The sequence below is a fragment of the Brachyistius frenatus genome, unplaced genomic scaffold (genome assembly GCF_029030835.1).
Source record: "Brachyistius frenatus isolate BFR_SWC_R1_liver_20210118 unplaced genomic scaffold, ASM2903083v1 Contig_2, whole genome shotgun sequence".
NCBI classification, from domain to species: Eukaryota; Metazoa; Chordata; class Actinopteri; family Embiotocidae; genus Brachyistius; species Brachyistius frenatus.
The window spans coordinates 2,362,324-2,387,455 of record NW_027210601.1 but is presented as its reverse complement, the minus strand read 5'-3'; the positions used below and the strand labels follow the sequence as shown (position 1 = coordinate 2,387,455).

Genomic DNA, 25,132 nt, shown 5'->3' with positions numbered 1-25,132 from the left:
AGAGTCCTCTGTACTAGCTCTATCTGTTTTCCTGATGTTATTGAAATTAGGACACTTCAGTGAAGCCTAACAATCATGTCTGTGAGCCTGATCAACCCCCATGTCTTTCCATTTGCTTTCCATAGGATGTCGGGATGCAAATTTAGGGCTCTACATCCGCTTCACAGCAGCAGCCGGCTCAAAGTTCATCAGAGCGTAAATATGTGTCGGGCCAAAGAAAATATTTGGGGAGATGGATAACAGACACAGAATGTTGTGAGGTTTTCTGAGAGCTCCAAGTGTGGAAGGGTCATATTATTGCTCATCAGGCATTCTCAGAGGTCAAAGACTCATTCAGTAAATACCTTTGCTTTTGTCCTCTTTTTTTGTTGTCTGTGTACCCCCTCTGCACCTCCGCTTTCCATTCCCTTCTTTCAGCACCTCAAAAGTCTTTATTTGGTATGAAAACAGATTTTCTTGAAGAAGTAAACAGTCTACTTTCAGCTGGGATACATAAACAGTGTACAGAGCCACCTAATACCTTGAAATAACAGTGCAGGAGCCGGACTCCACTGTGAATCCTGTTCATCTCTCGGTCTCTGAACAGGTCGGGTCACAACAGCTTGTATGGGGACTCCAGTCCAAAAAAAAAAGATTTCACAGTCACAGTGAGGTCAGTGCAGAAATCTCAATGGTATCCACCAAAGTCCAAACTCAGCACAGTGTACCCCGAGTACAGTACTGTAATGCTTGTATAAGTGGCTGTCAGCAATCCCGCGTAAAATGTCACCCTCTGACCCAGTTGCCTTGGTTACCACCTCCTCCTTGTCCCTCTGGACTTTCATCTTCATTCGTAGAAGTGTTTTCTCAGAAGAAGCAGAGATGAAAAGAAAGAGATATAGAGAGAGAGAGAGAGAGCCAGAGACAGTGTCTGGTATTGGCCTTGCCAGCCCTCTTTGCCCCCAGTGCAAGTAACCGTGGAGGCCCCAGGGGTAACTTCTCACTCGTTTATTTCTTCCCTTTTTCAACTGAGAACAGCCTGAAACCTGTCAGATTTCCCACTTGCCAAAATCCACACATGCCCTGCCGCCGCATTGCCGCGGTTACACTTGTACTTGGTCCCCAAGCGCTGGAGAAAGAATGGGGGGGGGGGGGGTGAACACGGGTGCCATTAGTGATTGTAGTAGGTGGAGCTACCAGTGACCCACAAAGCCTGTCGCACCTCCATCTGACAGCGACAGTCAAAGCCTGCCCGTTTGGCAGCAGGAAGCTGACTTGTGTGAGGGGATGAGGATTGGCGAAGGAGATCGAGTGGTACAGAGGAGGCCATTTCACGCAACACAGATTCCAGGAAGTCGGTCGTCAGAGATGCCAAAGGAAAGCTGCATCTCTTTCATAGCTAGCCAAATGGAGCAAGAAGTGCATGGAGGGCCCTCTAGAAAACAATATCCCCCGGCTAATGTCATCCAGGGTGACCTGCAGCGTCCCTCTCCTCCTTAAATCATTCATTTAAAAGCTGCTTTGGCACTCGGATACTTAGTTTGTTTTCATTTTTGATCATATTTTAGGGATCTCATTTTTGTTTATTTTGACATTTTTTTGGGGAGTGAAATTGTGCCAGTTTTACACCAGTGGTCACCTCTTATTCTGCGACGTGTAAAATGGGAATATGAAGATGACATGATGACAATGAAATTGTCCTTTTTGGCAGCACCCCACTCTTTTTAAAAACAAGTACAGAGCCAAGATAAAGCGGAACTGGGCCAACAGGAAACCAGGACGTTTTGATTCGTATCCGTGTTGCGGGAAGTCACCATTTCACGGTAATCGTGTTATTTGATGCGTCGAGAGAGGAAAAAAAAAAAAAAAGGCACCGACACAAGAGCATTGGTCGTAATGTAGTATTAAACCTTGAGATAAAGGTTACATCTTCAGATGAAATTAAATATCTTTTCAGGACTTTTTCAAGACGATACGTTGCCTTGGGGTGTTTGACTTGTCCTGCAGCAAAGTCAATATACCACGTATTTCTGTTAAACTTTCTGTACAACAGAAGCAATCTGACGTCTCGGCAAAAGGCCACAGTTTCCTCAGCGCTGTACCGGAGCTTGTTTTTGTTCTATTGTGTTATAGATTTCACGGTGGAAATATTTCCTGGAAAGCAAGGAATTGTTCAGTATGGCCATATTATTCCTTAGAGAGGAAGTTTCATCATGTTTACGGGGTCACACAGTGTTCACAGAGAAATGAAGCAGTGTCTTCTTTGTAGTGCAAGGAGTCCTAAAATAGGCCAGTGTAAACTTTCATCTCTGAGGATTCGGAGCTGCCATTAGCTTCCAAATTGAATTTATTGTATTTTAAATCGGCACTAAAAGTGCAGTTAATCTGTCAATTTATTAAGTTTATTTGAAGGCACCTTCGTGCATTCCAAAAAAAAATAAAAAAATACCAACTGTGGCCAAGAAAAAGCAACTGCGCAGAGGTTGACCCATGGTGCGATATCTTTTATTATATAAAGAGAAGCAGGAGAGTTCTGTAATTCAGAAAAGGTCCATACCTCGACAGCCTCAACCATGCATGTGTCACCAGGAGGAGAGAGGAGAGGGGAGGAAATCACTTAACCAAAGGAAAAATGGACTCTGGAGAGGTGCTACGCTCTGGTTCATCTCAGCGTATTAATGGAGCCACAACGTCCACTCACTTTTTCAAAGCTGAAGGTGAAGCATTATTCCGCCTCGACTTGCATTTTCAGTAATAAATGGTGCTGATAACACCCTGGCTCGCTGAAGTAGTCACATTTTTCTTGTCTGCTCAGCCAAACTAATATCATGTTTAAAAAAAAATAATTAATAACGCTCAAAAAAATAATGCACATCCTTCTATTTGTGGCATGTATCATCATCTAAGGTTAACATGCTGGAAGAGAAATGAACGTGTGAATCGGCTGTGGAGTCAGGCGGTGTAGCTTTTTCAGGATATCTTTTATAGAGGCTGACTGGTTGCTCCGTAAGCCTCGGTCGTTTTGGACATTTTTCAATACAAATACAGATGTCAAATATCTCAACTGCTAAATGTAGTCAATGCTAGAATGACGTCAAGGCATCAATATCGGTACGAACGTTATAAAATCCATTTTGAAAAGAAAATCTGAACTTTTGACGCGTTTCAGAGGGGGAGAGCTTAAACCTGGTTGTTTTGTGAAGCTACGATGAACAGACGTCCCCTAAACACCTCACGATTTACCAATGTCCCTTAAATGCGTGTGAATGAAGAAAGAATGATGCGATTTAAAACAAAACTGTGACAGCGCGGATGCAGCGTGGGTACCAAATGGCGAGGTATTTTCCGATGCTCGATACCAATTCGGTTGGTGCCATAAAAATACCAAAGTCCCGTCCTCAGCCCTAATAAGAAGTTGCAGCTCAAGAATTTTGCCTTGATGTCATAGAAACTGAAATGACCAACTGCAGGATTTTTTTTTTTTTTTTTTTTTTGTATCTTTTTGATCCAATATAGAGATTGATTTTTGAGTGTGCTCCTTTTGTCACTAAACGTATAACTTGTTATATCTGCACTGCGCTGCAGGATGCTTCGTGGAAATATTATCACAAAGTGCTCACAAAGGTTACTCCAAGTTAAAAAAAAAAAAAAGTGCAATAACTGATAGCTGGTTATGTTAGCCGTCTTCAGTCTTGACAATCCTGTAAACTATGATTTGAATGGTTAACTGTCTCGTAGTCAATCCAGACACTTAGCGGTGTCAGCGAGCAGGGCAAGACTGAAAAAGGACCCTCATGCATGATCACGCGCACGCGCACGCGCACACACACACACACACACACACACACACACACACACACACACACACACACACACACACACACACACACACACACACACACACACACATCTGTTTGCCAGGTATGTAAAACATCCCCCCTTTAAAGGAGGAGAAATAACTGTAACCAGATTCCTTTATAAAATGGAGAAATATGGGCAAGCTGCAGCTTTCTGACGAGCCGCTGAAAGTCTGAGACATGAATCTCAGTCTGGGGACCAATCATGCATTTTAGTCCGGGAAGGTCGAGACTTCAGTCTCGTGTTAAATCACGGCCCTGCCCCGTGATATAAAGGGTGAATATCACTCATGCAACCTGAAAACATTTTTCATCAAAGACTCTTATTTCATATAACTTATGTGCATGAAACACGTTTAAAATTTAGCGCTCTCTTGAGATAGGCTTTAGCTAAACACCTCTGTTTGAGATGGATCCGTTCTAAATCCCGTCTTTTTGGCCGAATGATCCTCATTTATAAGGCCGGTGGAGGTTGTTGCACGACTTGGGGAAGCATTTAAACTCTATGAACTGGTGAATACTCGCATTAAAGTAGTGTCTGTGGCCGTGCAGTTTAATGTAGCGTTCTCGGAGCTTTCCTCTCCCTCTGGCTTTTACAGTGGCGGTGTAATAGAGTGCTGGCTCTATCGCACTCAATAAGGTGAATCAGTGAGATGCAGCTCCAAATGCTGATGTGTTGTTAGCACAATATATCCTGCCCACGTACGGTTCTCAAATTTTAACCCTGTGACTAAGCTTTTCATTTAAGCCCTCGGAGAAAAGAACATCATGTTTGTTAAAAGCAGGAAACGACACAAACTTGCTCGTTTGTTTGTCTTTTTCCACCGACGGAGCTTTCCATTTTTCGACGTGGTTCAAAACCTGGTGATTCAAAACCAGCGCTTCACATATTTGTCTGTTTTTTTCCCCCCACAGCTCACCGTTTTTATTACACCGGTGGGCCTCTTTTTTCACTATGGAGTCTATGCTGCAGTGTGTAAATGCATTTATCCTGCTTCGGGGGGAAATGGCCTCCTCCTGTTTTATATTAACGTGAACCCTAAACCTGTCATTATAGATTGCATGTATTAGGCTGAACTCTGGCTCACGCTTTTCTCCCTCCGGTTCATAAGTGATGAAGAATACGGTACTGGCAAGCTTTCTAAGCACAGCTGTGAGTCTATATTACTGCCATCACTCTCCTGCAGTAACCCCTGTGTGGGATGGCCTCTGACCTCAGTGAAAATCCAACAGGGGCTAAAGGGGACTGTTAATGCTCACTAGCGATGGACAGCTGTGCTTCATTCAAGGTGGTTTGTTTTTGCTCCGCACACAATTCGCACGCATGTAAATTAAATCATGACGAATGGCCTTGGGATTGCATCGTATTTCATGCGTTTTCCATTGAAGGAGCAAAATCGGAACAAGAACGATCAGAACGGCAACAACAATCGAATAGAACCGATTTGGTAGTCAAGAAGTGGTTATTTATGGTTTTCTTTAACGTCTCTCTTTAATATATTACGAGTAGTGACGCTGTACTCATCGCTGCACAATCTCTTATTGTTTTCCCTACAGTACAATATGTCAAAGAGCGGTGAACAAATGTCTACAGCAAGTTTGGACAACCCGCCACCAACCAAGAGTCCAAAACCCAAAAGGTTTATTCATTTATGAGGAAGAACGCAAAACGGAGAAAAACTCTCGCGGTTGAGAAGTTCTCTGCATTTGTACAAAAAAAAAAAACAACAAAAAAAAAAGATTTAACTATATGTTCACTAACAACCATTTTTTGTCAGTTGATTTTCTGTTGATCAATATATTAATAATACTAGTTGTTTCAAGCAAATAGTGTATTTCGTTTCACCGTACCGGTACGATTCCTTTTATGGCAGCGAGTGCCGGCAAGCTTCACTAAATTGTCAGTCATTCTTCAAAGGATATTTTGGTGGGCGTCCTGTGAAACGCATGAATTTCCAACATGTCTCTTTTTCGTGAGCTAAAGTTTCACACATCAGCACGGCTGTGATGAATTTCTTCATCTGAACATGCTTTTGCAGATACATAAAAAAAAAAAAAAAAAAAAAAACTACAAGTGTGCCAACTGTACACAACTGTGAAACAAACGAGACCATTGATTCGGGCATCGTGCGTGTATTGTTTGCACTGTATTCCACGTTGTTGGTCCTATTCTCAGGAAGCAGTTGCACACAACGGTTTCCTTTCTTGGACGTTTTCTCGTTCAGCCGGTTACAAAAACAAAAGACGGCCTTCTTTCTTGATTTGTGTTCTCGAACCCGGGATGCAGGTTCATATAGGAGTGCGTGTGCTTCTCTGCGAGTCGGAGTGAATAAAGCTTAAGAAAACAGCATGTTTTCAGCTCCGTGAGAACGCACATTATTCCAGGTAATGCAATTACCTTTTATATGGTTTATTTGTCTTCTGATCCAGTTGAAAGATTCATGGTTTTCTTTGGAAAGCGGTTGTACCGCCTTGTGTTTGAAAACCTAGCAAGCGTCATATACATTTACCTGTTGCACGAACGCTTGCTCCTTAGAAACGTAGTGCACATAAAAACAAAAACAAAAAAAACAACCTCAAAGCGTTTGCTGAGCAGAGTTTGCTAATAGCATTTGCCCCCGGTTCTTGTTAAAATGCCACGGATCCGGCATGTGTCCTGTATTCCTTTTTTTTTTTTAAATTTTATTTTTTATTTATCTGTGCTCCAATGGCCATGAAAGCTAAGGTAACCCATCTCAGGGCAGCATAAGCCAGACTGTCAGCAGACTTCAGCCCTGTGTTCCCTGGACCCTGTTGATACCCAATACATAATGGCGCGCTGGGTAGCCCCGTTGCCAGCCTGTAATCCAAGCATCTTATCAAACCAATCAGCGCCTTTTCCAGCAAGAACACATCTCAACCGTGACAGGAGTGAGAAAGGGTGTGGGGGGGGGGATGTGTGTGTGTGTGTGTGTGTGTGTGTGTGTGTGTGTGTGTGTGTGTGTGTGTGTGTGTGTGTGTGTGTGGGTGGGAGGGGTGTGTGTGTGTGGGGGGGGTTCACAACATCTGGTGCCCAGAGAGAAAAAGGGGGAGGGAGTTAGCGTGAAAAGAAAGTGTGAGAACAATCTGGATGGTCTGGCGTGGAGATTTTAGATCAACACCACGTCCCGCTTTCTCTTTCGACACAGGTCAGCGAGCGGGCAGTCAGTTGTCAGTGCTCGCCCGCCGCACGGTGGAGGGTGCTCGCAGTTATGATAATGATGTTCCCGAGGCCAACATTCATCTTGGCACTATCTTACACTCGGTCTCTCCCCACACACACACACACACACACACGCTAACCTCTTTTCTCTTTCCCTTTTTTCCCGCCACGCTCCCGTTCCCTCTTTCCGTTTTGTGCCCCCCAGCAGCCCAGTGCAGCAGTGAGAGGTTACCACAGCAGCAAGACGGCAGCCACGGGTCCAAGCCTGGGCTCCGGTTGGGCCGCCGGCAGCAGCGTTGGCCAAGGGGCCTGGAGCGGCCCCACCTTCACCCGTGCCGGCCTGCAGCATTATATATCCCACCACCACCACCACCACCACCACCCCCCGCAGTCCACGCACACAAGCTACGCCTACTGTCCGACCCATGCACCCGTGAGTACAGTACATCTATTCTTTGTCTGTGTCTCACTGTCGCCTCTGGATTTGTTGCTCTCTGCTCTACCTCTCTCTCTCTCTCTCTCTCTCTCTCTCTCTCTCTCTCTCTCGCTCTCTCTCTCTCTTTCTCTCTCTCTCTCTCTCTCTCTAGTGTCCATTAGTGGTGGTAACTATCAGTTACGCTCAAATGCGCACAGCAAAATTCTTTCTCCATCTCCCTCTCTCCTCCCACACCTTCTTGCTCTCTCTTTTCCCTTTAATCTTTCCTTTTCCTCTCAAGGCCCCACCATGTACGGCATACCACTTCCTCTCTCTTTTTCCTCCCCCCCTCCCCTCTTTTTTTTTTGACCCTCTCTCTTCGTCTCTCTTCTCTGCAACTTAATTTGTTTTTTCTTTCATACATCCTCCGCATCGACGGTGCAATGAGAGACTAATTGAGGCAGAGACACTTTTGGATGGCTTCCCTTCTCATTATCCTTGGAATTAATTGCTGCTCTGCAATCCGTTTGATTTGACTTTATTGGTGCTATCTGGTTTTCCAACGGAACGTTCTGGGTGCGACTGGAACCGAGGCCCGAGCCAAATTGACGAATTTTATTATCGTCGTGTTGCTGTCACACTCGCAGAGCTGGAAACAGATATTTGGCAGGTTTTTATTTCTCTGTGTTTCTTCCTGTAATAAATGTATTTACAAGGCTTCACACCAAATCTTTCTCTCATTCTCTCTCATTTTCCATTACGACACTCTGATATTCTCTCATCTTGCATACGCACCAGTTAAATTCCCAGCTGCCTATTTGCCAACATGTTGAGACTCCCCCGAAGCGGCTGCGTGTATCGAGTGAAGAAATTGGATTGGATTTTTAGATATGATAACCATCTCTGTACGTTGGGTCCTGGTTTGCGCGGCGCATTCCTTTTACGTTATTCCTGTGAAAGTCAGACACACGTTCATTCATTCTGTGTAGTAAGCAGGAAGCGGTTGTGTGCGCGCGTCCCTCTTATTTGCACCATTCCAGTAATGACCACCGTTTCCACTTGTTTTACGCCGTCGTCACCGTCGCGAACAAACACCGCTGTCTTTGCGTACACCACCAACACCACCTCGGGCAGAGAGCACTTCTGTTGTTTTTAAACCGTGTTGTGCACAAACAGGAAGCAAAAACGGAGAACATTCCACAGGACAGACATAAATGCTGCGGTCGCAGTTGTTGTGGCGCTCTGTCACATGTGTCACAAGTTTCGTGGAACTTTATGGTCCTTTCTGTTCTCAGACAGGATGTCCCCCAATCAACCCCCCCCCCCCCACCCCCCACACACACACACACACACACACACACACACACACACACACACACACACACACACACACACACACACACACACACACACACACACTCTCTCTCTCTCCTGGCTCCAGTGAGTACAGTCATGGTAATCAACATCCACACACAGGACCCGGGAGTGTCTCTGTTCTTTTCATGCTGCCTTAATGAGGCCCCCACCCACCCCACCAACCCACCCCCCAAAAAATGTGAAATAACATGAAGCTTCTTTTGTCCTCCTCAGATTTAGCATGGTCATTGGTTTCCTGAGCGGCAAGAAGTTCAGAAAGCGTTCATGTTCAAGGAGCGTTTTAAAGCCCTTCCTCCAGCCGAGCAATCACACGTAGGATCGGAGTCTATATTCCCTTCAGGAGGAAGTTATTATCGTCATTCTTCACCCTCAGCCGTGCGTCGCCGTACATGTTCTGCATTGCCCTTCACCGGAGCCTATTAGTAATAATGATGGGCATTTCAAACAAAATACCGTTCGACATTTGATAATTATTTGACTTATCATTGACTGATCTTTAAGATGAGATTTGTTGTTTGCTCTGCACATCTAACATCAAACTTACTTCAGGATAAGGATGTTTATTGTCATCGTAAAAAGATACAACGACATTAAGTTGGCGACTCATCAGTCAGTTCAGCAGCAGAACAAGGTAAAAGATGTACAAAAACAATAAAACAAGACATTGCGGGTTTCTACTTTTTCTGATGACGCAGCTTCTGATTGTTGATCTGAGGATGGATCAACCGGGCCGTGGCTGTTTTAGTATTTTTTGCATGTTTCTGCTGTTTGTATCTCGGTATCAAATCTCATAACGCCAATCTCGTTTCACCAGAACCTAGTACTAAATTGTTCTTCTCCTTTTCTTGTTAACGACAGTTGGCAAACAGCTTTTAGGTGCATTGCTGCCACCTTCTGGTAGTAGTAACATATTACTACCAAGCACCGAGAAATATATCGGGGAAGTATATTTTTTAAGATGACTGACGCATAAACTATTTGATTATTTATTCTTCAAAAACGACTATACTACTTCACCCCTACTTAATTAGTTATAATCCACTCCCTGTGAGTTGGCTGACTGAGTTAATATTCCTCAAAGCAAGTCACCAGAAGGTGCATCATTTTACTGCTGGTACTGCAACTCGAGTGAAATTGAACAGATTTATAAAATACAAATAAATAATGACTTTCCTTATCTCAGTAGCCCTTAATATAACCGTGTGGTCGGAAGGAAAAAAGGGTGTACATTCATTTGCAATGGATTGATCTGTCTTTGTATTGCATCATTGTTTCTTATTCCGGGAAACACACATTGGGTTCAGACAAGAGTTTCGTATTGTAAAACAAATCTCTGAAAGAATTTGAAACAGACCGCACGTTCTGGAAACAATGTACAAAATTCACAACAACCACACCCTTGTCTTGTTTTTTTATTGTTTTCTTTAACGCCACGCCGTTGCCCCGCGTGTGTTTTTGTTTTGGTGGGTTGTCGGTAAGCCACACTTCTCACAGTACCCACCTAACCGGCCTTGGTTACAGATCACCACGGGGTCATCAAACTCTTGCCCTCGTCTTGACCCTTTCAACCTCAAACCATTGCCGACTCAGCTGGCTGTAACTGGCCTGTTTTCATGGGACAGCAGGGGACACTTCTTTTCTTTTCAGCAGTTTTCATTTCGTCCCAGCAGAAAGCAATTCTTCTCCCCCACTATCATGCCGTTTGTCCAACGCTGTTACGAGTCAACACTTTCGCCTGAAGGAGGATTCCCAGCGCCTAAAGATGGCTTATCCAGACACTAACAGTAAACAAAGGCATAGTTCCAATTTTTTGAGTGGATTTATACAACCTCTTGTATGCAACACATACTTCACTGTATATGGAACAGAAATCCCACAATTCACAAACAAACTGAAGCAGACCGGTCTCTCTTTTTACAGTCTGTTTCTCTCGAACACCCTCCCCTTTTTACTTCACGATTTTTATTGCCTCTCTAAATGCTATTGTAATTTCAGGCATATTAGATGCAAAGAATGCTCAACAGCCCGGGAAGAAAAACAGAACTGATAGCTCAGCGTGTGTCTGTCCTCTCGGCTGAGAGGTGAGTAAATACAGGAAAAAAGAAAGGCAAGTAAGGATCCAGCAGAGATCAAGAAGCTTTGCCTCCAGTGGGTTTGTAATTACAATGGAAGCGGATACATTTCCACTTTTAATATGGCGGGATGAAGATCCCTCGGGGGGGTGGAGATGGTATGACAAAAAAAGGGCAGTGGAGAAAGTCGTGCAGAAGTCAGGAACTGGGACTAGAAAGAGAGTCAAAGAGACAGACGGTGTTATTTCCTGTGAATATGCAACTCTAACTCCTCCAGAATGCTTTCATACACTACGAATTTGTCTCGCCAAATATATTTTTTGGGGGGAAAAGTAATTGCTGTCTGGATTATGTTTATCCTTACACTGCACAGAAGTCAGTGGGAGGTCGTTGAGGTGGTTGGTTGGCGGTGCAAAGCAAAAGACTTATAGACAATAAGACACACTTGGTTTTCATTATACTGTACTATTCATTACTATTCCCTAAGACTTACCAGAAATAATTAGAGTACATAATAACAACACATAAACATGATTACTGTAACTTACCTTTAGAGCGAAGTCGATGCGTATACGTAGAAGTTGGAGGAGGAGGAAGATGAGGAGGAAGAGGAAGGAGTTATTGTTGGTGAGAGGCAGAGTTGTCATCGGAGAGATCGTCGCTGGAAATTGCAGTGGAGACGTCTTCAGTGGCGAGTTCATTGAAGATATCTTCGGTGGAAATTGCGGTGGAGACGTCTTCAGTGGAGATATCTTCGATTGATTCCTCTAAGACTGCTGAGGTGGACGGCATTGCTGGGGAGTCAGGTGCTGACGAAGGCATTGCAGAGGATTTGGCGGGTTTGAAGAAGCTGTCTAAGGATGTCTGAGTGGTCTTCTTCTTCTTCTCATCGTAGATGATCCGATAGCACTGTAGAGCGTCATGAATGCTTGTTGACACTTTCGAAAGCCTCTCAACATTTGGGTCTTGAGCCTCCAAAAGTGTCAATGCTTCTTCGATCTTCGAAAAAGCTTCTGCAAGCTTCTTAGTTTCGAACTTTTTTATGGGAAGTGGCTCATCTTCATCCTCTTGCTGTACCTCTTCACGCTGCATAGCTTCCAACTCCATAAGGTCTTCGTTGGTCAGCTCCTCCGAGTGCGACTCAAGAAGCTCCTCAAAATCCTCCTCCTTCAAGTCGAGATGCAGGTTCTTGCTGATCTCGATAAGGCTTGCAACAACCTTCTTGCCCTCTTCTTCTTGGTTGAAACCTTTGAAGTTGTTCAAAAACTGTGGGGTCAAATACTTCCACACACCATGCATATTTGATTGCGTAACCTCACGCCACGAAGCATCGATGTTTTTGACACAGTCGTAGATAATGGCAACCTTCGTTTCCATGGTTATTGCCTGGCGTTTCTTACCACTACCACTATCATCACTTGCCTTACGCTTTTTGCCACTACCACTAGCATTTGCTTTCTTAGGCATGATAAACACGTGAGAAACGGGTGATAAATATATGAGAAATGGTAAAGTATCCAAGATGGTACGAACTAAGATGAACACAACAACGAAGTGAGTGTTGGAGCAACGAACGAAGTGTTGGAGATGAGCCAGTGCTGCTCGGCGTGGGTTGCGGCAGAAAGGGGAATCAGTCGGATGTGGCGCGCTGTACAAAATACGAACTTGCGAACGCAATACGGCATTTTACGAACATTTATGGACATCCGTCAGCGGTTGTTCGTATCTACGAATGTTCGTAACTTGAATGTTCGTAAGTTGAGAACCCTCTGTACAGTAAAAAAAAAAAAAAAAAAAAGAACAAAATTTATTCTGCCTCATGTTTATAGCTAGGGTTTGCTTTTTAACCATTCTAGCATCATGTTTCCAGGGATCATAGTTTTGGTTAGTCTGTCTATTACTTCGATTCAGGCAACCACCACTGGATGGATTGGCATTGAATTTTTCAGAAACACTTTGGTTATCCCCAGATTTTTCCTCCATGCGCCACCATGAGGTTAACATGTGGCCACTTGCAGTAAACCGCCAAACTGCAGTAATACTTTGCTTTTCAATCGTAGTCGGAACATTTTTTTTTTGATGTCGTCCTAGCCCCAATTGCCATTGTCTTTAATCATTTTAATTTGAGTTTCGCAATAAATATGAAACTGACATTCATTCTGATTTTTGCACTGAAAGAGAGCAAGACTGCAAAAATCAGGTGACAAAAGAGAGGGATACCGCAGAGCAGTACGAAGAAGGTGGAAGATGGATAGGACAGGAGACGAGAGAGCACTATTGAGGATGGGAAGGATAGTTTGACTGTCTCTCCTCAAGTCAAACCTTGCTTCTCTCCGAGTAGTATTTACCAAACCGTTTAAAAGGTTAGGTAACAATCATGGTGAGGGGACCAGCCCTCCAGCTACTTTAGTGTAATAAAACCTGACAAGTTAATGATTGCACACGGTGTTATTGGATTCCTTATATGAAGGCACATGTGCTGCAAATACTCCTTTTGCCTTGAATAAGCGTCACGTTATAGATTTTCTGGTCTGGAAAAATACGTTTCCTTCAGTTTCCTCTGCTTTTGTTGTTGTTGTAATTTATTTTTAAATTACCAATATTCTTACTCAAGTGTACTTTTGAGTGTTAAATTAGGTTATTTTCTCTTTGCAGTGCATCCATGAGAGCACACAAGCCCATAGCACATATTCAGAACTTAATTAATTGTTTGATTATTTAATTTTTTTTTTAAATTTTTTTTTATCTATGCTCTTTTTAACTTAGATTTTATACTATTTCACATCAGGGTCAGTTACCAGATAGTTTTGTTTTTGAGAAGGATTTAGAATTTCTGTTGTGCAGAAAAACGGTTTCACCTTATATAAAGCTTAATTTTAGTGTTTCAGACACTTATCCTCCGCCATAAGCTTTTAACCTGCTTTGAAACCAAATTATCAGTTATTAATGTGTTTTTTTTAAGAGATTGTTTGAGTATTTTCAAGGTACAGAAAACAAACCAAAAAAAAAAATTCCCCTAACGTGTACTTCCCCTCCCCTGACTTGTATTTTGACTGGGATTTCTACAGAAGTAATCAGCCGCGTCTGTGTGAGTAACCATTTCTCACAGGAGCTCAGACAATTTAAATCTAATGATGATGGTGGCGGTAATCGTGATGGTCTACTAGCAGTTTGGATTCAGCACTAAATCCTGGGTTGATTGAAGAAGTAAAGGAAGTGATGCTCTGGTGCAAACTCTGCATCTTTACGTGGAGATGTCTGTGAGCAAGCTACTTAACCTCGTGACTCTTGTATGTGTGTGACTGCCTGAAGCAATAAGACGCTGCAAAAAAAAAAAAGAAAGAAAAAAAAAATCATCTGTTCTTTGTCCCTTTCCTTGCTTTTGTAAACACATTTTTCCGCCTGACCCCTGAGCTGTTTCATTTCTGATGGTATGCTTCCTCTTAACAGCACATTATATCCAAAATGCTTAATATCCAGATGTTTACAACATTGCTTCATCATCTTTTCAGTCTTCTCTGTCCAGATACTACCCATGGTTGTGATAGTGTTTCATTATTTTTGCGTGCTAGGCGTGCTTGGGAATCGTGGCCCTGCACTCGTTGTGGCTTAATAGCTGTATTGGACTATTTAACTACAACTGGAAGGAATTACATTACCAGCACGGTCCACTTCAGCTAATAGCGTCCACGTAGTCTACTTATAACCGAGTTAATGTGACTTCCTACAGATATGAGTGTGCATGTGTTGCAGAAATAAAAGCTGAATCCCTTCGGTTGGTGTTGTGACAAGATATATGTGGAAAGACTGGGGATGAATCCTGAACTCGAGGGGCCGGCCCGCATTGCGTCTACGTACTGCTGCAGAGTTCATCTCTTTTCATAACACACACACACACACACACACACACACACACACACACACACACACACACACACACACACACACACACACACACACACACACACACACACACACACACACACACACACACACACACACACACACACACACACGTGCTGCAGAGGACAAAACTAGCTGCCCTCTTCTGTATCATAACAAATACTCCACTGCTGGGGGATTGTTGCAAGAACTGCTGCAACATATTTCCATGTGTTATCCTCTACAGTAATACAGTTCTCATTAGGCACAGATAACAAGATGCATTGTTCCCCTAATGAAAACATTTGGGTGGGTTATCACTCTTTAATCTGAGAACATGGACATCCCCTTGAAGCCTTCAATTTATTTGCAGGTGTCACTTGGGTAAACTCTTGATTGTTACCTCATCAGACTTGCTGAGCACACACACCGGCCAATCATTCAGTCAAGACAAACCTGCCTGTAGGGATTCCCGGCACATCTCTAGATTCAGACAAGATGCAGAAAGCGACGAAGAAGAAGAATGTGAGAGAAGAACTGATAATCAGAGAGAAAGGAACAGACAGAAATAACAAGATGGAAAGTGAAAGAGAGAGATCAGCCATGCAATGTTATCAATTCCCCTGATTGCAGAGTGCTGCTCTGCCGTGCCCTTTAGAAACAACCAAAACTCTGATTTAACTCAAATAAAAAGGCTATTTGTGCTTCTTTTCTTTTTTTTTCTTTTTTTTTATATCTGATAGGAATTTGTCAGTAAAAATATCAAAAAAAAAAAAAAAAAAAAAAAAATCATAAACCAGGTGTGGGTGTGACATAACTCCATCCCAGCAGCTCATGTTTTCATCTCTGTCTTTGTGGGGCCCGAGCTCTGGCACCACTCTTTGTGTTGTGATTAGCGTAATTAGCCATAACTCACCAACGCCCAATTATACAGAATGACAGATGATACTGTCATTTTAGCCCAATGAATGGCCTCGTGCTGGCAGCGGGCGAGGGCGCGTCCGCTGCCTGATGGCCCGAGCGAGGTAACCGAGTTGAGATTGTGAATGGATGTGATGGGAAAAAAAAGAAATCTGCTCACGAAATGCCGGGTTTCCTTCTCATGACATGTTCTTCAAAGCAATGCTCCATCCAAAAGAAGAATATTTACGACACCCTAATGGCAAAGGCAGCAGATGCCGACGTGAACTGTAGATGTGCGATGTGGGCAGCGGGAGCGTCGTGGAGGCTTTATGAGGACATACATTAACTTACATCTTAGAGTCTGAGTCTCTTTCATCAGCCCTTGAATGAGGAGCATTGCTCATTCCCCAAATACTGCAATGATTCATCTTTGCCATGAGCTAGAATGGGCTTTGTCTCAGTAATTAATTTAGCTCTCGGGACAGCAGTTGGAATGAGTCGTGTCTTCAAGGCCTAATTAAAAGAAGATTGTCAAACATATTCTAGGTCACCCAGCTCACAATCTCCAACCATTTCGGGGGGATTTTTAGGCACTGCCACCTTGTCCTTGGACCGTTTTGCTGCCTGTGTGAGTTACAGAGTGAACAACAAATGGTTTTATTTGCTTTGTTGATTTCTTCCGGCACCGCTTGAAAATTGAGACACTAGATGTTTTTGTTTATTTATTGGCTGCTTGAGTCAATAACTCAATCCACTCATGGCTTTGTGCCCCTCATGTCTTTGTCTCTTTCTGAGGTTGGTTTATTTAATATCGCTCTGAAATTTCGAGGTTCTTTTTCTGCGGGAAGTAGCCACACAATTAACGCCCTATAGTCAGCCGAACGAGAATTTAATTGCATGAATATCATGGGCTTAGGATCTATTTCTCTACAAAAGCAGGCAAACTGTGGTTGGAAGCAGCGATATTGGCACCACGTTCACCATAACCAATCAGCTTGAAGAGTCGTCGTATTGAACCAGTTGGACCGACAGACTGACAGGCAGTAAGTGACTATCTTATCTGTCCTCATAATGAGAATCATTGACTTTAGTTACAGGCACAGAATGGCTCTAACAGTACACACACACACACACACACACACACACACACACACACACACACACACACACACACACACACACACACACACACACACACACTCACACGCACGCACGCATGCACACAGGTTCTGAACAATTAAGTGCGAGCTGTCGGGCTTAGTGCCTGGGTCCATTGTAAGCGCTCTAAACCTGTTAGACTGTGACAGACCATTAAAAGGCTGCCAAGGCTTCCTTAATTTGCTTCAACAGTGCAGAGTGACTGAGTGCCACGAGTGTGTCTCTCTCTGCCATGAATGTGCATTTGTTCTTATGACACTCCTCAGCTCAAATCCTCCAGCGGCCATCTCCGCCGCCTTCACAGCCGCGTTTTACACGCACTCGCACGCACGCGCACGCACGCACACGCACGCACTCACACACACACACACACACACACACACACACACACACACACACACACGCACACGCACACGCACGCAAGCACACAGTTTGGCAGTATCAACAACATCAAGTCGCTGCACTATCTGCCTTATTTTATTTTAACATTACTGCGTAACGGCCGTTTTTTTTGTTTATTTAGGCAAATGCATCAAACCATTAAATCTGCTGTCAAGAATAATGTATTTTCAGAGTCAGTATTTTCTGCAAATTGTTACAAGCATAATGTAAACAACAGTAATTATCTTTGCATTCAGGGCATTTCTGCTTTAAGTTGAATCTGGTATCCCCAATGCTTGTCAGTTTGATGTATTGTTAATATGTCCTTACCCACTGTGCATTATTGTAAAACCCAGATCCTTTTATTTGTCACATTCTTAGATGGACTGGAGTTTTTTGGTCTACACCTGTCCTGGTTAGACAGTGCCAGTGAAATCTTGTAAAAACTGAGAGAGAAGTGGAAATTACACACCGTGCAATCTTCACACCTAATTTTTTATTTTCACACATTGGAATCACCAACATAAGCCCAGTAGATTACACTTTTCTAACTGGTTTTATTGCCCGGCTTTTTTGCTGTGTTTGAGGTAAATAAATGACTAGCTTCCACAGAACCTTTTGGCTGTGATACATGAACGCTCAAAAGTTGCATATTTTAGTGGAGCCAAAAAAAAAAGAAAAACGAATTTCCCTTTAAACACTGCAGCAGCTGGCTGGATTCTAACCAAATGAACACGGTCATAATGACAAAGCACTTTGTTTTCCAGTGCGCCAATCCCGTTCATAGGGAAACCTTGTGTATTTGACACTTCTGAATGAATGCCTTTTGGGTGGATGTTTCACCTAGAAGGCATTTCCTGTCGTGACCAGAGCTTGGCTTTCTCCACCATTAGGAATTAAAGGCCTGGACCACAGGATCCTGAGCGCCAGACCACAGGAATATCCAGAATCTGACAGCGCTTTCCAAGCCTCCGTATGTTTCATTTCCTATTTCACAAGAGCGGGCGGTCCATGCAAATTCCTGGCTGTGGTATGCCACCAGTCTTCATTTAGCAGCGGTTCATGGTTGATATTAGATGTTGGACACAATGGGAGATGTTAGGAGGTGGATTAAGAGGGATGCTGGCAGATCTTACAGGGATTTAAATGGGTGTCTTCTCTTGTTCAGATCATACGGACTGTCATATTTACATGTCATTGTGGGCTTAGTGCTGTGTCTTGGCCGTGTTTAATGGCAAATTCGCCGCGTCTCATCTGTGAAATCGCTCTTCTGCAAATCAGTTTGCACCTGCTACTTTCTGTTCAGGTGATTAGTCAATGACAGGGCAGGGCAGGGGAACATAAATCACACATTTTGAGCTGTAGATGTGACCTTAATTCACAATGTTTCACTGATAATGACTTGGTGTTCAGCTCCACGTATACACACAGGCAGGCTTGCATGCATTGACATCCATACACAGATGGGTTTTCATATATGGCTGTGGGGCTGTAGTATTGGCTTTAAAAACACCCATAACATCTGTAAAGCATTATGGCTGATTATACTAGTCCTTCAGTGCAATCATGCAGTATGGTCATGTGCGATGGCTGAACATGAACCGTATGGGAAAAAAGGAGACGATGAGGCCTCTATGATTCTGTGGAGCCCATGGCTACACACACACACACACACACACACACACACACACACACACACACACACACACACACACACACACACACACACACACACACACACACACACACACACACACACACGAACACTGTAGCCACACGTTTTTTTGCACAGCCAATGAGTCATTTCCAGTCATAAGCCAGACCTATCACAAGCACACACACACACACACACACACACACACACACACACACACACACACACACACACACACACACACACACACACACACACACACACACACACACACACACACACACACACACACACATAGGATTACATCCAAACACTTTGGTTTCACATTAGCATGTTTTTGTATTTGTTCTAGGCGTTCAATTGTTTGCCTTTATATCCACATTATTGATGATTGATTAACAAAAAGCTCATCGTGTAAATATTTTGTGAGTCAGTCATCCCTACAATAGTACCACTATAGAGCTATCAACATCTTTAGTCACAAATATAATTCAATTGGACTTTACCCATATCGCCTCCGCCCTCTATTTATGAAACTTTGCATCGAAAATCAGATGAGTAAGTTCTCCTGGCCGGAAACACATCAACAAAGTCAACCTCAACAGGCGTTGTACAAGAAGAAAAACCACTTCTCACGAAACAGCACAAAATTGCAAGAATAAACTTTGCCAACGAGTTTGAAATGAAGCCTTATGAAAACTGGCAACACATTTCTCAGTCCGATGAAATCAAAACAGTTTTATCTGAATCAGATTGGGTCCAGCATGTTAGAAGTGGACCCGGCCAGGACCACCACGGTGACTTCACCGTGCCAAGCGTGACGCATGAAGGTGGGAGTGTGATGATGAAGGGCTCCATGAGTGCAAAAGGTGTCGGGGAGATAACAGTTATAGAATGTCAGGTTGTATACACAAACACTGATCCAAACAATTACTTAGGAGAAATATATGCTGCACATTTTTTTTTTTTCTGACCAGAAATGGGACAGCAGGGGCACCAAATCTAGATAATCTCCTTTATATCTCCTGTGTGTTGATTTTGTGATTAATTACTTCTTGGCGATGACTCACCTTGATTCACGAGAACAGCTAAATGGAATCTTCTAGTTTTCTGTCACCAAAAACAACCTGCAATTCAGGAGAAAGTTGGCATTTAATATGAAAGCTAATCAATCCTTAACATTGGTCCACTGACTCTACCCTCAGTCATTGGCCTCTTATTCTTGCGAGCTGCCCTTCGTTCTGTCGACTATCTAGACCTGACAAACTTGCCATATTTTGTTTGCAGCATCAGTTATGCCGTACTCCGTTTCATATCATGTCTCCCGACAGCAGCCCGACATTCTCAGTTCTTCTCCGTGCCGGCTCCTGTAGACGTGTTATACCAAACCGAAATTCACTCACTCAATTGAGACCCCCTTTGTATTGCAGACATTTTTTACTTGTCACGAGTGGAAAAGCACAGATGCAAGATAAACAATGGCTCATGCGCCGAAATGCACTGCAGCAATCAGTGGTGTTTTTTTAAGTTTTTTTTATTTTACAACATATCGAGACAAAACTTTTAAACTTTAAGAATGCAAAACAGAAGGGAAAAAAACAACGAATAATAACACTCGCACACTAACCAGCCTGACATAATTACATTTTACTCCTTTCATCAGGTCAAGTCAACATCGGTTCTGGTGTTTTTAATCTGGCAGAGCAAAGCCCATTCCAGACGGGTCCACCATGTCTAAGACCGGCTTCCATATCTTGACAAATCCCTTGAGTTGTCATGAAGGGTGTAAGTCAACTTTTCCAGAGCAAGGATTTCCAAAATCCCCTTTATAAAAGTCATCCAGAGATGGGGTATCTTTAGAAATCCAGATTTTAAGATCACTTTAGCTGCCAAACAACATTGAAGAGGTAAGAGCTCCAGGTCATATCCAATCAAAGAAACCACTTTGTCCTTCACTTCTCTCCAACATGTTTGTATCTTTACACATTTTCAAAACGTGTACATATGTACCGACTTCAGAGTTACATTTAGTACATGTAGTGGAACTTAGACCAAGCCTGCCTCTCAGCCGTGGACAATGCAGTCAGTGTAATATTTTCAATTGTCTTTGCTACAGTCTGTGCTACAGCTCAAACTATTAAGTGTGTTTTCTATAACTGATGTCCACATATTTTCATCTATCTGACATACCATGTTAATCTGCCACTGTTTACGGATGCGGCCAGTGGAATAATTAAGATTTAGGCCAAAGGTTTCATAGACATACGAAATAAATCTCTTTGGTGTGAGCCGTGTGAGGATTTCTTCCAAAAAGGACATACTCTGAGTAGTATTTGTAATTGCACCTGTTCGTTTCTGCTTTGCCGTGTCAAAATGCTGTGACAGTACAAACATGAGCCGCTTTTACTCTGACGTTCCAAAATGTACACATAATATAAAAACAATCCCATGACGGAGATACAGTCGTGCCATCCCGAGTCTTAAACGGCCAGACAGTCATGATGCAGAGTGCAAGTTCGTCATTGTGTGGCCGTAAACCTTTCCTCTTGTCTCTGAAACGATGCACCACTTTTTTTTTTTTTTGCCCCTGGGCATAAATTTAAAGAACGGGCAGAAAATAGAATATTAAAAGAGAATGACTGAATCTATGATTCAGTTGTTGTGTCAGGCTTTGCCGCTGAGCTAAGCTGCCGGGGTATTTTTGATTTATTTAACAGCAGTGTTGTTTTTGAAAGGTCCACTGTGTGTTGTTTTGGCAGCAGAATCGCAGCGTATGAACAAGTCTCGTTGGAGGAAAGAGCTTGATGGTTCACTTCCCCGTTGGCTCTGTCAAGCCGCGTACTGAGACCGACACATGAAGGCACACGTGCTATTGCACACTTTGTTACAGCTATACAATGGTGCCATCTAATAGGACAAGCACCAAAAAGTATCTGGGCCACAGTATGAAAATTTTGTCAGCTGTTTGTTCACCTGTTCTCAAACTGTCTTTTAATGTTTCTTTTCCTCTAACTGTATCACATTCTCTCCTCATTCTCTCCGACAGTAAATGATTGTTTGTTGTGTGGGAGATTGAACCTGTGTATAACACCCTCTTTCCATTTATCCTCTCCCAGCAGCCTTGGTTAAATGAAAGGTGGAAGGTTTGTTGGAGCGGCTTTGCTCCATTTAGTTGGTGCACTTTGATGATTTCAGTACTGGTAATTATAGAGGCGCCGCAAAGGAGGCAATCTCAAAGTGCATTGCCCTGAAAGTCTTACACTCACTGACATCTAAATGTTACCTGGTGGAGTTGCACCACAAAGTGAATGTTCTTAATCATCTGCAAGACGTCAGGTTTCCCCAAGACTTAATTTCACTTCTGACAATTCGGAGAAAGATTGGTTTATCGACGACAAATATAGCCTAAGGAAAACTGCTGTGTCCTAATGTTCTAATGTGTATCAACAGGTGACCACAGTGTCGGCCTATAAGAGTCAGCCACTTGCCTGGTGCTCACTGATTAAATCCTGATGTCCTCTCCTTTGTGCAAATTTGGCTTTTCTAGTGTCAGTAAAACACAACCTAATGATAATAATGGATTCACAGAACTTCACTTAAACCTGTAATAACACATTCTCTGGCTTAAAGAGTAGCTTTAATGAACTGTAAACTAGCAGATTGTCACCCTGTAACGATATTTGGAGAATGTGTAAACAGTTGCCCCGACAGCAACATTAAATTCATTTGGATAATTCTAATTCCACTTGATCAATGTAAATCCATAATTCAATCTACTTTTATTCTTGATCAATTCCTGTGTTAAATGTATGACTCTGTAGCTGCCAAACGCCCCCCGCGTGCTCATATTCTGGCCATTAACTTTGTCCGTCCGCTGGAGAGTGTTGGACTAGAAGTGTTCCGCAGTTTTAGCAGAATTTTATTTTGAAAGGAAGAGCTGCCAGCTGCAATCGACAGCAAAACAATTAGAGAGGTAAGAGAGAACCACCACTGTAAAGTTATAGATGGGAAACCAAAACAATTATCTGAAAGATACTATAGAGCTCCGTACGGTTGAGAGTAATTGAAGTGTTGCAACCGAAGTGTGCAACAAGCCACAGCTTTTCACACACAAGTAGTCATTTGATCAGTTGTTGATACAAAAATAGAACCTGTTGCAACAGCCGGATGATCCCGCACAAGACATATCCAGTGACCAGTCAGGTGGTTGCCTGTGCAGTCGGCGTCAGTGGCCCTCACATTTTTACTAATTAAACCACAGTACGGTCAGAATGACAAATGCGAATAGAACACATCTGTACCACTCGCTTTTCCACCTTTGTGTTTTCTTTAACTTTAAAACAAAAGCGCGTGCAAAACATCTCGTCTCTTCATTCAGTGTTATTTAGCCCTGAAACTTGTCTCCTCAACTCTCCCTCCCCGTTTTCTTTGTCTCCTGGGCTTCATGCTTTGCATGCACAGGATGAGACACCAGGGGAGGTTAAGAGAGGAGCTGGAATGGAGTTCTGCTCCATTTACCACCCTGAAATATTCCTCTTAGAATGACACACTCTGTTTTCTCTCTCTCCTGATTCTCGGCGCTGTTTCTCACTCCGCAGGTCCCCTCCCTCTCACTTCTCATCTCTGTGACATGTGGTCATTTCACTTCATTCCAGGATGGCTTAGTGGTGCTTTAAAAATTTGCTGCTGTCCTCCCATCCCATCCTGCTCAATTGCAGGCAGCATTGAGCTTCATAGGCCTGTGCAGATCTGTTTTTGGTCTGCAGTAACTCTTTTTCCCAATCTCCAATCTCTCTCTCTCTCTCTCTCTCTCTCTCTCTCTCTCTCTCTCTCTCTCTCTGCTGTGGGCAGACCCTTCATCTATTGCTTCACTATTCTCATCCTCTCTTTGTGTGCTTCTGACACAGTTACCCATGAGCACCAGTTAGCACACGCATAAAAAGTACACAAACCTTCTTATTTTATGGTCTATACGTAGATGTATTTTTGTTTGAAAGTGTCAAGACACTTAAAGATGCATAAGCACAAAGACAAAAAAGTAGCACAGAATTGACAAGTCTGAATGGTTTTGCACTTAGATCTATTTAGGGCATTAGTGCAATGAATAAAACACATGATACACTGAGTGCTGTGTCGACGCTTTGATAGGCCTCTTTCTAAGTCAATTTCTCGCCTTTTTTTCTCTGTGAGGTCTGCTGCTTTCTTCATATTCTAAACAGTGTGGATTTTAACCATTTTGGCTCAGCGCACCCACATGGAAAATATCTATTGTTTAAACCCACACACTCTCTGGCTGTGCAGCACTTAAAACCTTATTATGCAGGGATTTTCTTGGCTTCATCTCTTCTATATCTGCATGGACGTAACCGTGCTGTCCCAGGCGGTAGGACTGCAGCTGGTTCACAGGAGGACACAGTCAGCTCACTCACAGTTTATGTTATATTGGGCCACACAGGAAGTCTGATCTCCCATGGAGTGTTTTCACGTTGGGTGTCAGTGAAACGGTGACCCTCCCGTGATCTCTGGAACATTTTGCTTTCCTTAGTATTTTAACGTTGAGAAAAACAGACACGCGCACTCACCTGTGCTCCTGCCAGCACTCAAGAGAGCTGCCACAGCTGGAGACCACCTGATGTTAACGCTGAAGCACGTTCAAATGCAGTTAAAACGCTTGCAGATTCACACACATGTATAATTCACCCCGGGTGCAGGCCTCTATTCCCAGTTCCAAATCAATTTGCAACAACTCTTCTCAGAACCTCGTTAATCAGGAAACGAGTCGGCCGGCGTGACTTGTATATACATTTCACATTTGGAACAGAGATCTAGTAAGTATATGCAATTAACTCTTTTAGGTCTATTGCCTGTCCCTTGTTGGATGTGCTGTGCGTCATTTGTACTCGTGCACGTCTGGTTTCATATTTCCTCCCCATTAGGCCTGCATCACTCTCTTCTGTGTTGTGATAGAAGCTAATGACTCACTGGAAATCTGCCTGGTGTTTATCAAATGTCTCAGTGCAGAGCTGGTGGTCCGGAGTCAGCCTGCCCTTTTTACATTATCGTAAAGTATTAGATAGATTAGCTGAAACCAAACGATGACACCATCATACATAAAGAAATAATAATAATAATAATAATAATAATAATGAGAAGAACCCTGCAACGATATCTTGACTCTATCACTTTGCTCTTTGCTCTGTGGAAAATGATGCTCTTGGAGGGGGACCGTGTTGAATTACCTCAGGCTGTCATCTGTTGTTGCACTGATAAGAA

The 25,132-nt window shown here is 43.1% G+C and overlaps 1 protein-coding gene across 2 annotated transcripts in view; it reads left to right on the top strand.

Moving 5' to 3' along the window:
* The window catches only part of rbms3 (RNA binding motif, single stranded interacting protein), a 279,809-nt gene that overhangs the window by 55,672 nt on the left and 199,005 nt on the right, over positions 1-25,132 (top strand). For both annotated transcript variants that reach the window (XM_069693027.1, XM_069693035.1), the window contains exon 3: positions 7,223-7,450. In XM_069693027.1, coding sequence (XP_069549128.1) covers positions 7,223-7,450 — 228 coding nt within the window. The remainder of the gene's footprint in view (positions 1-7,222; positions 7,451-25,132) is intronic.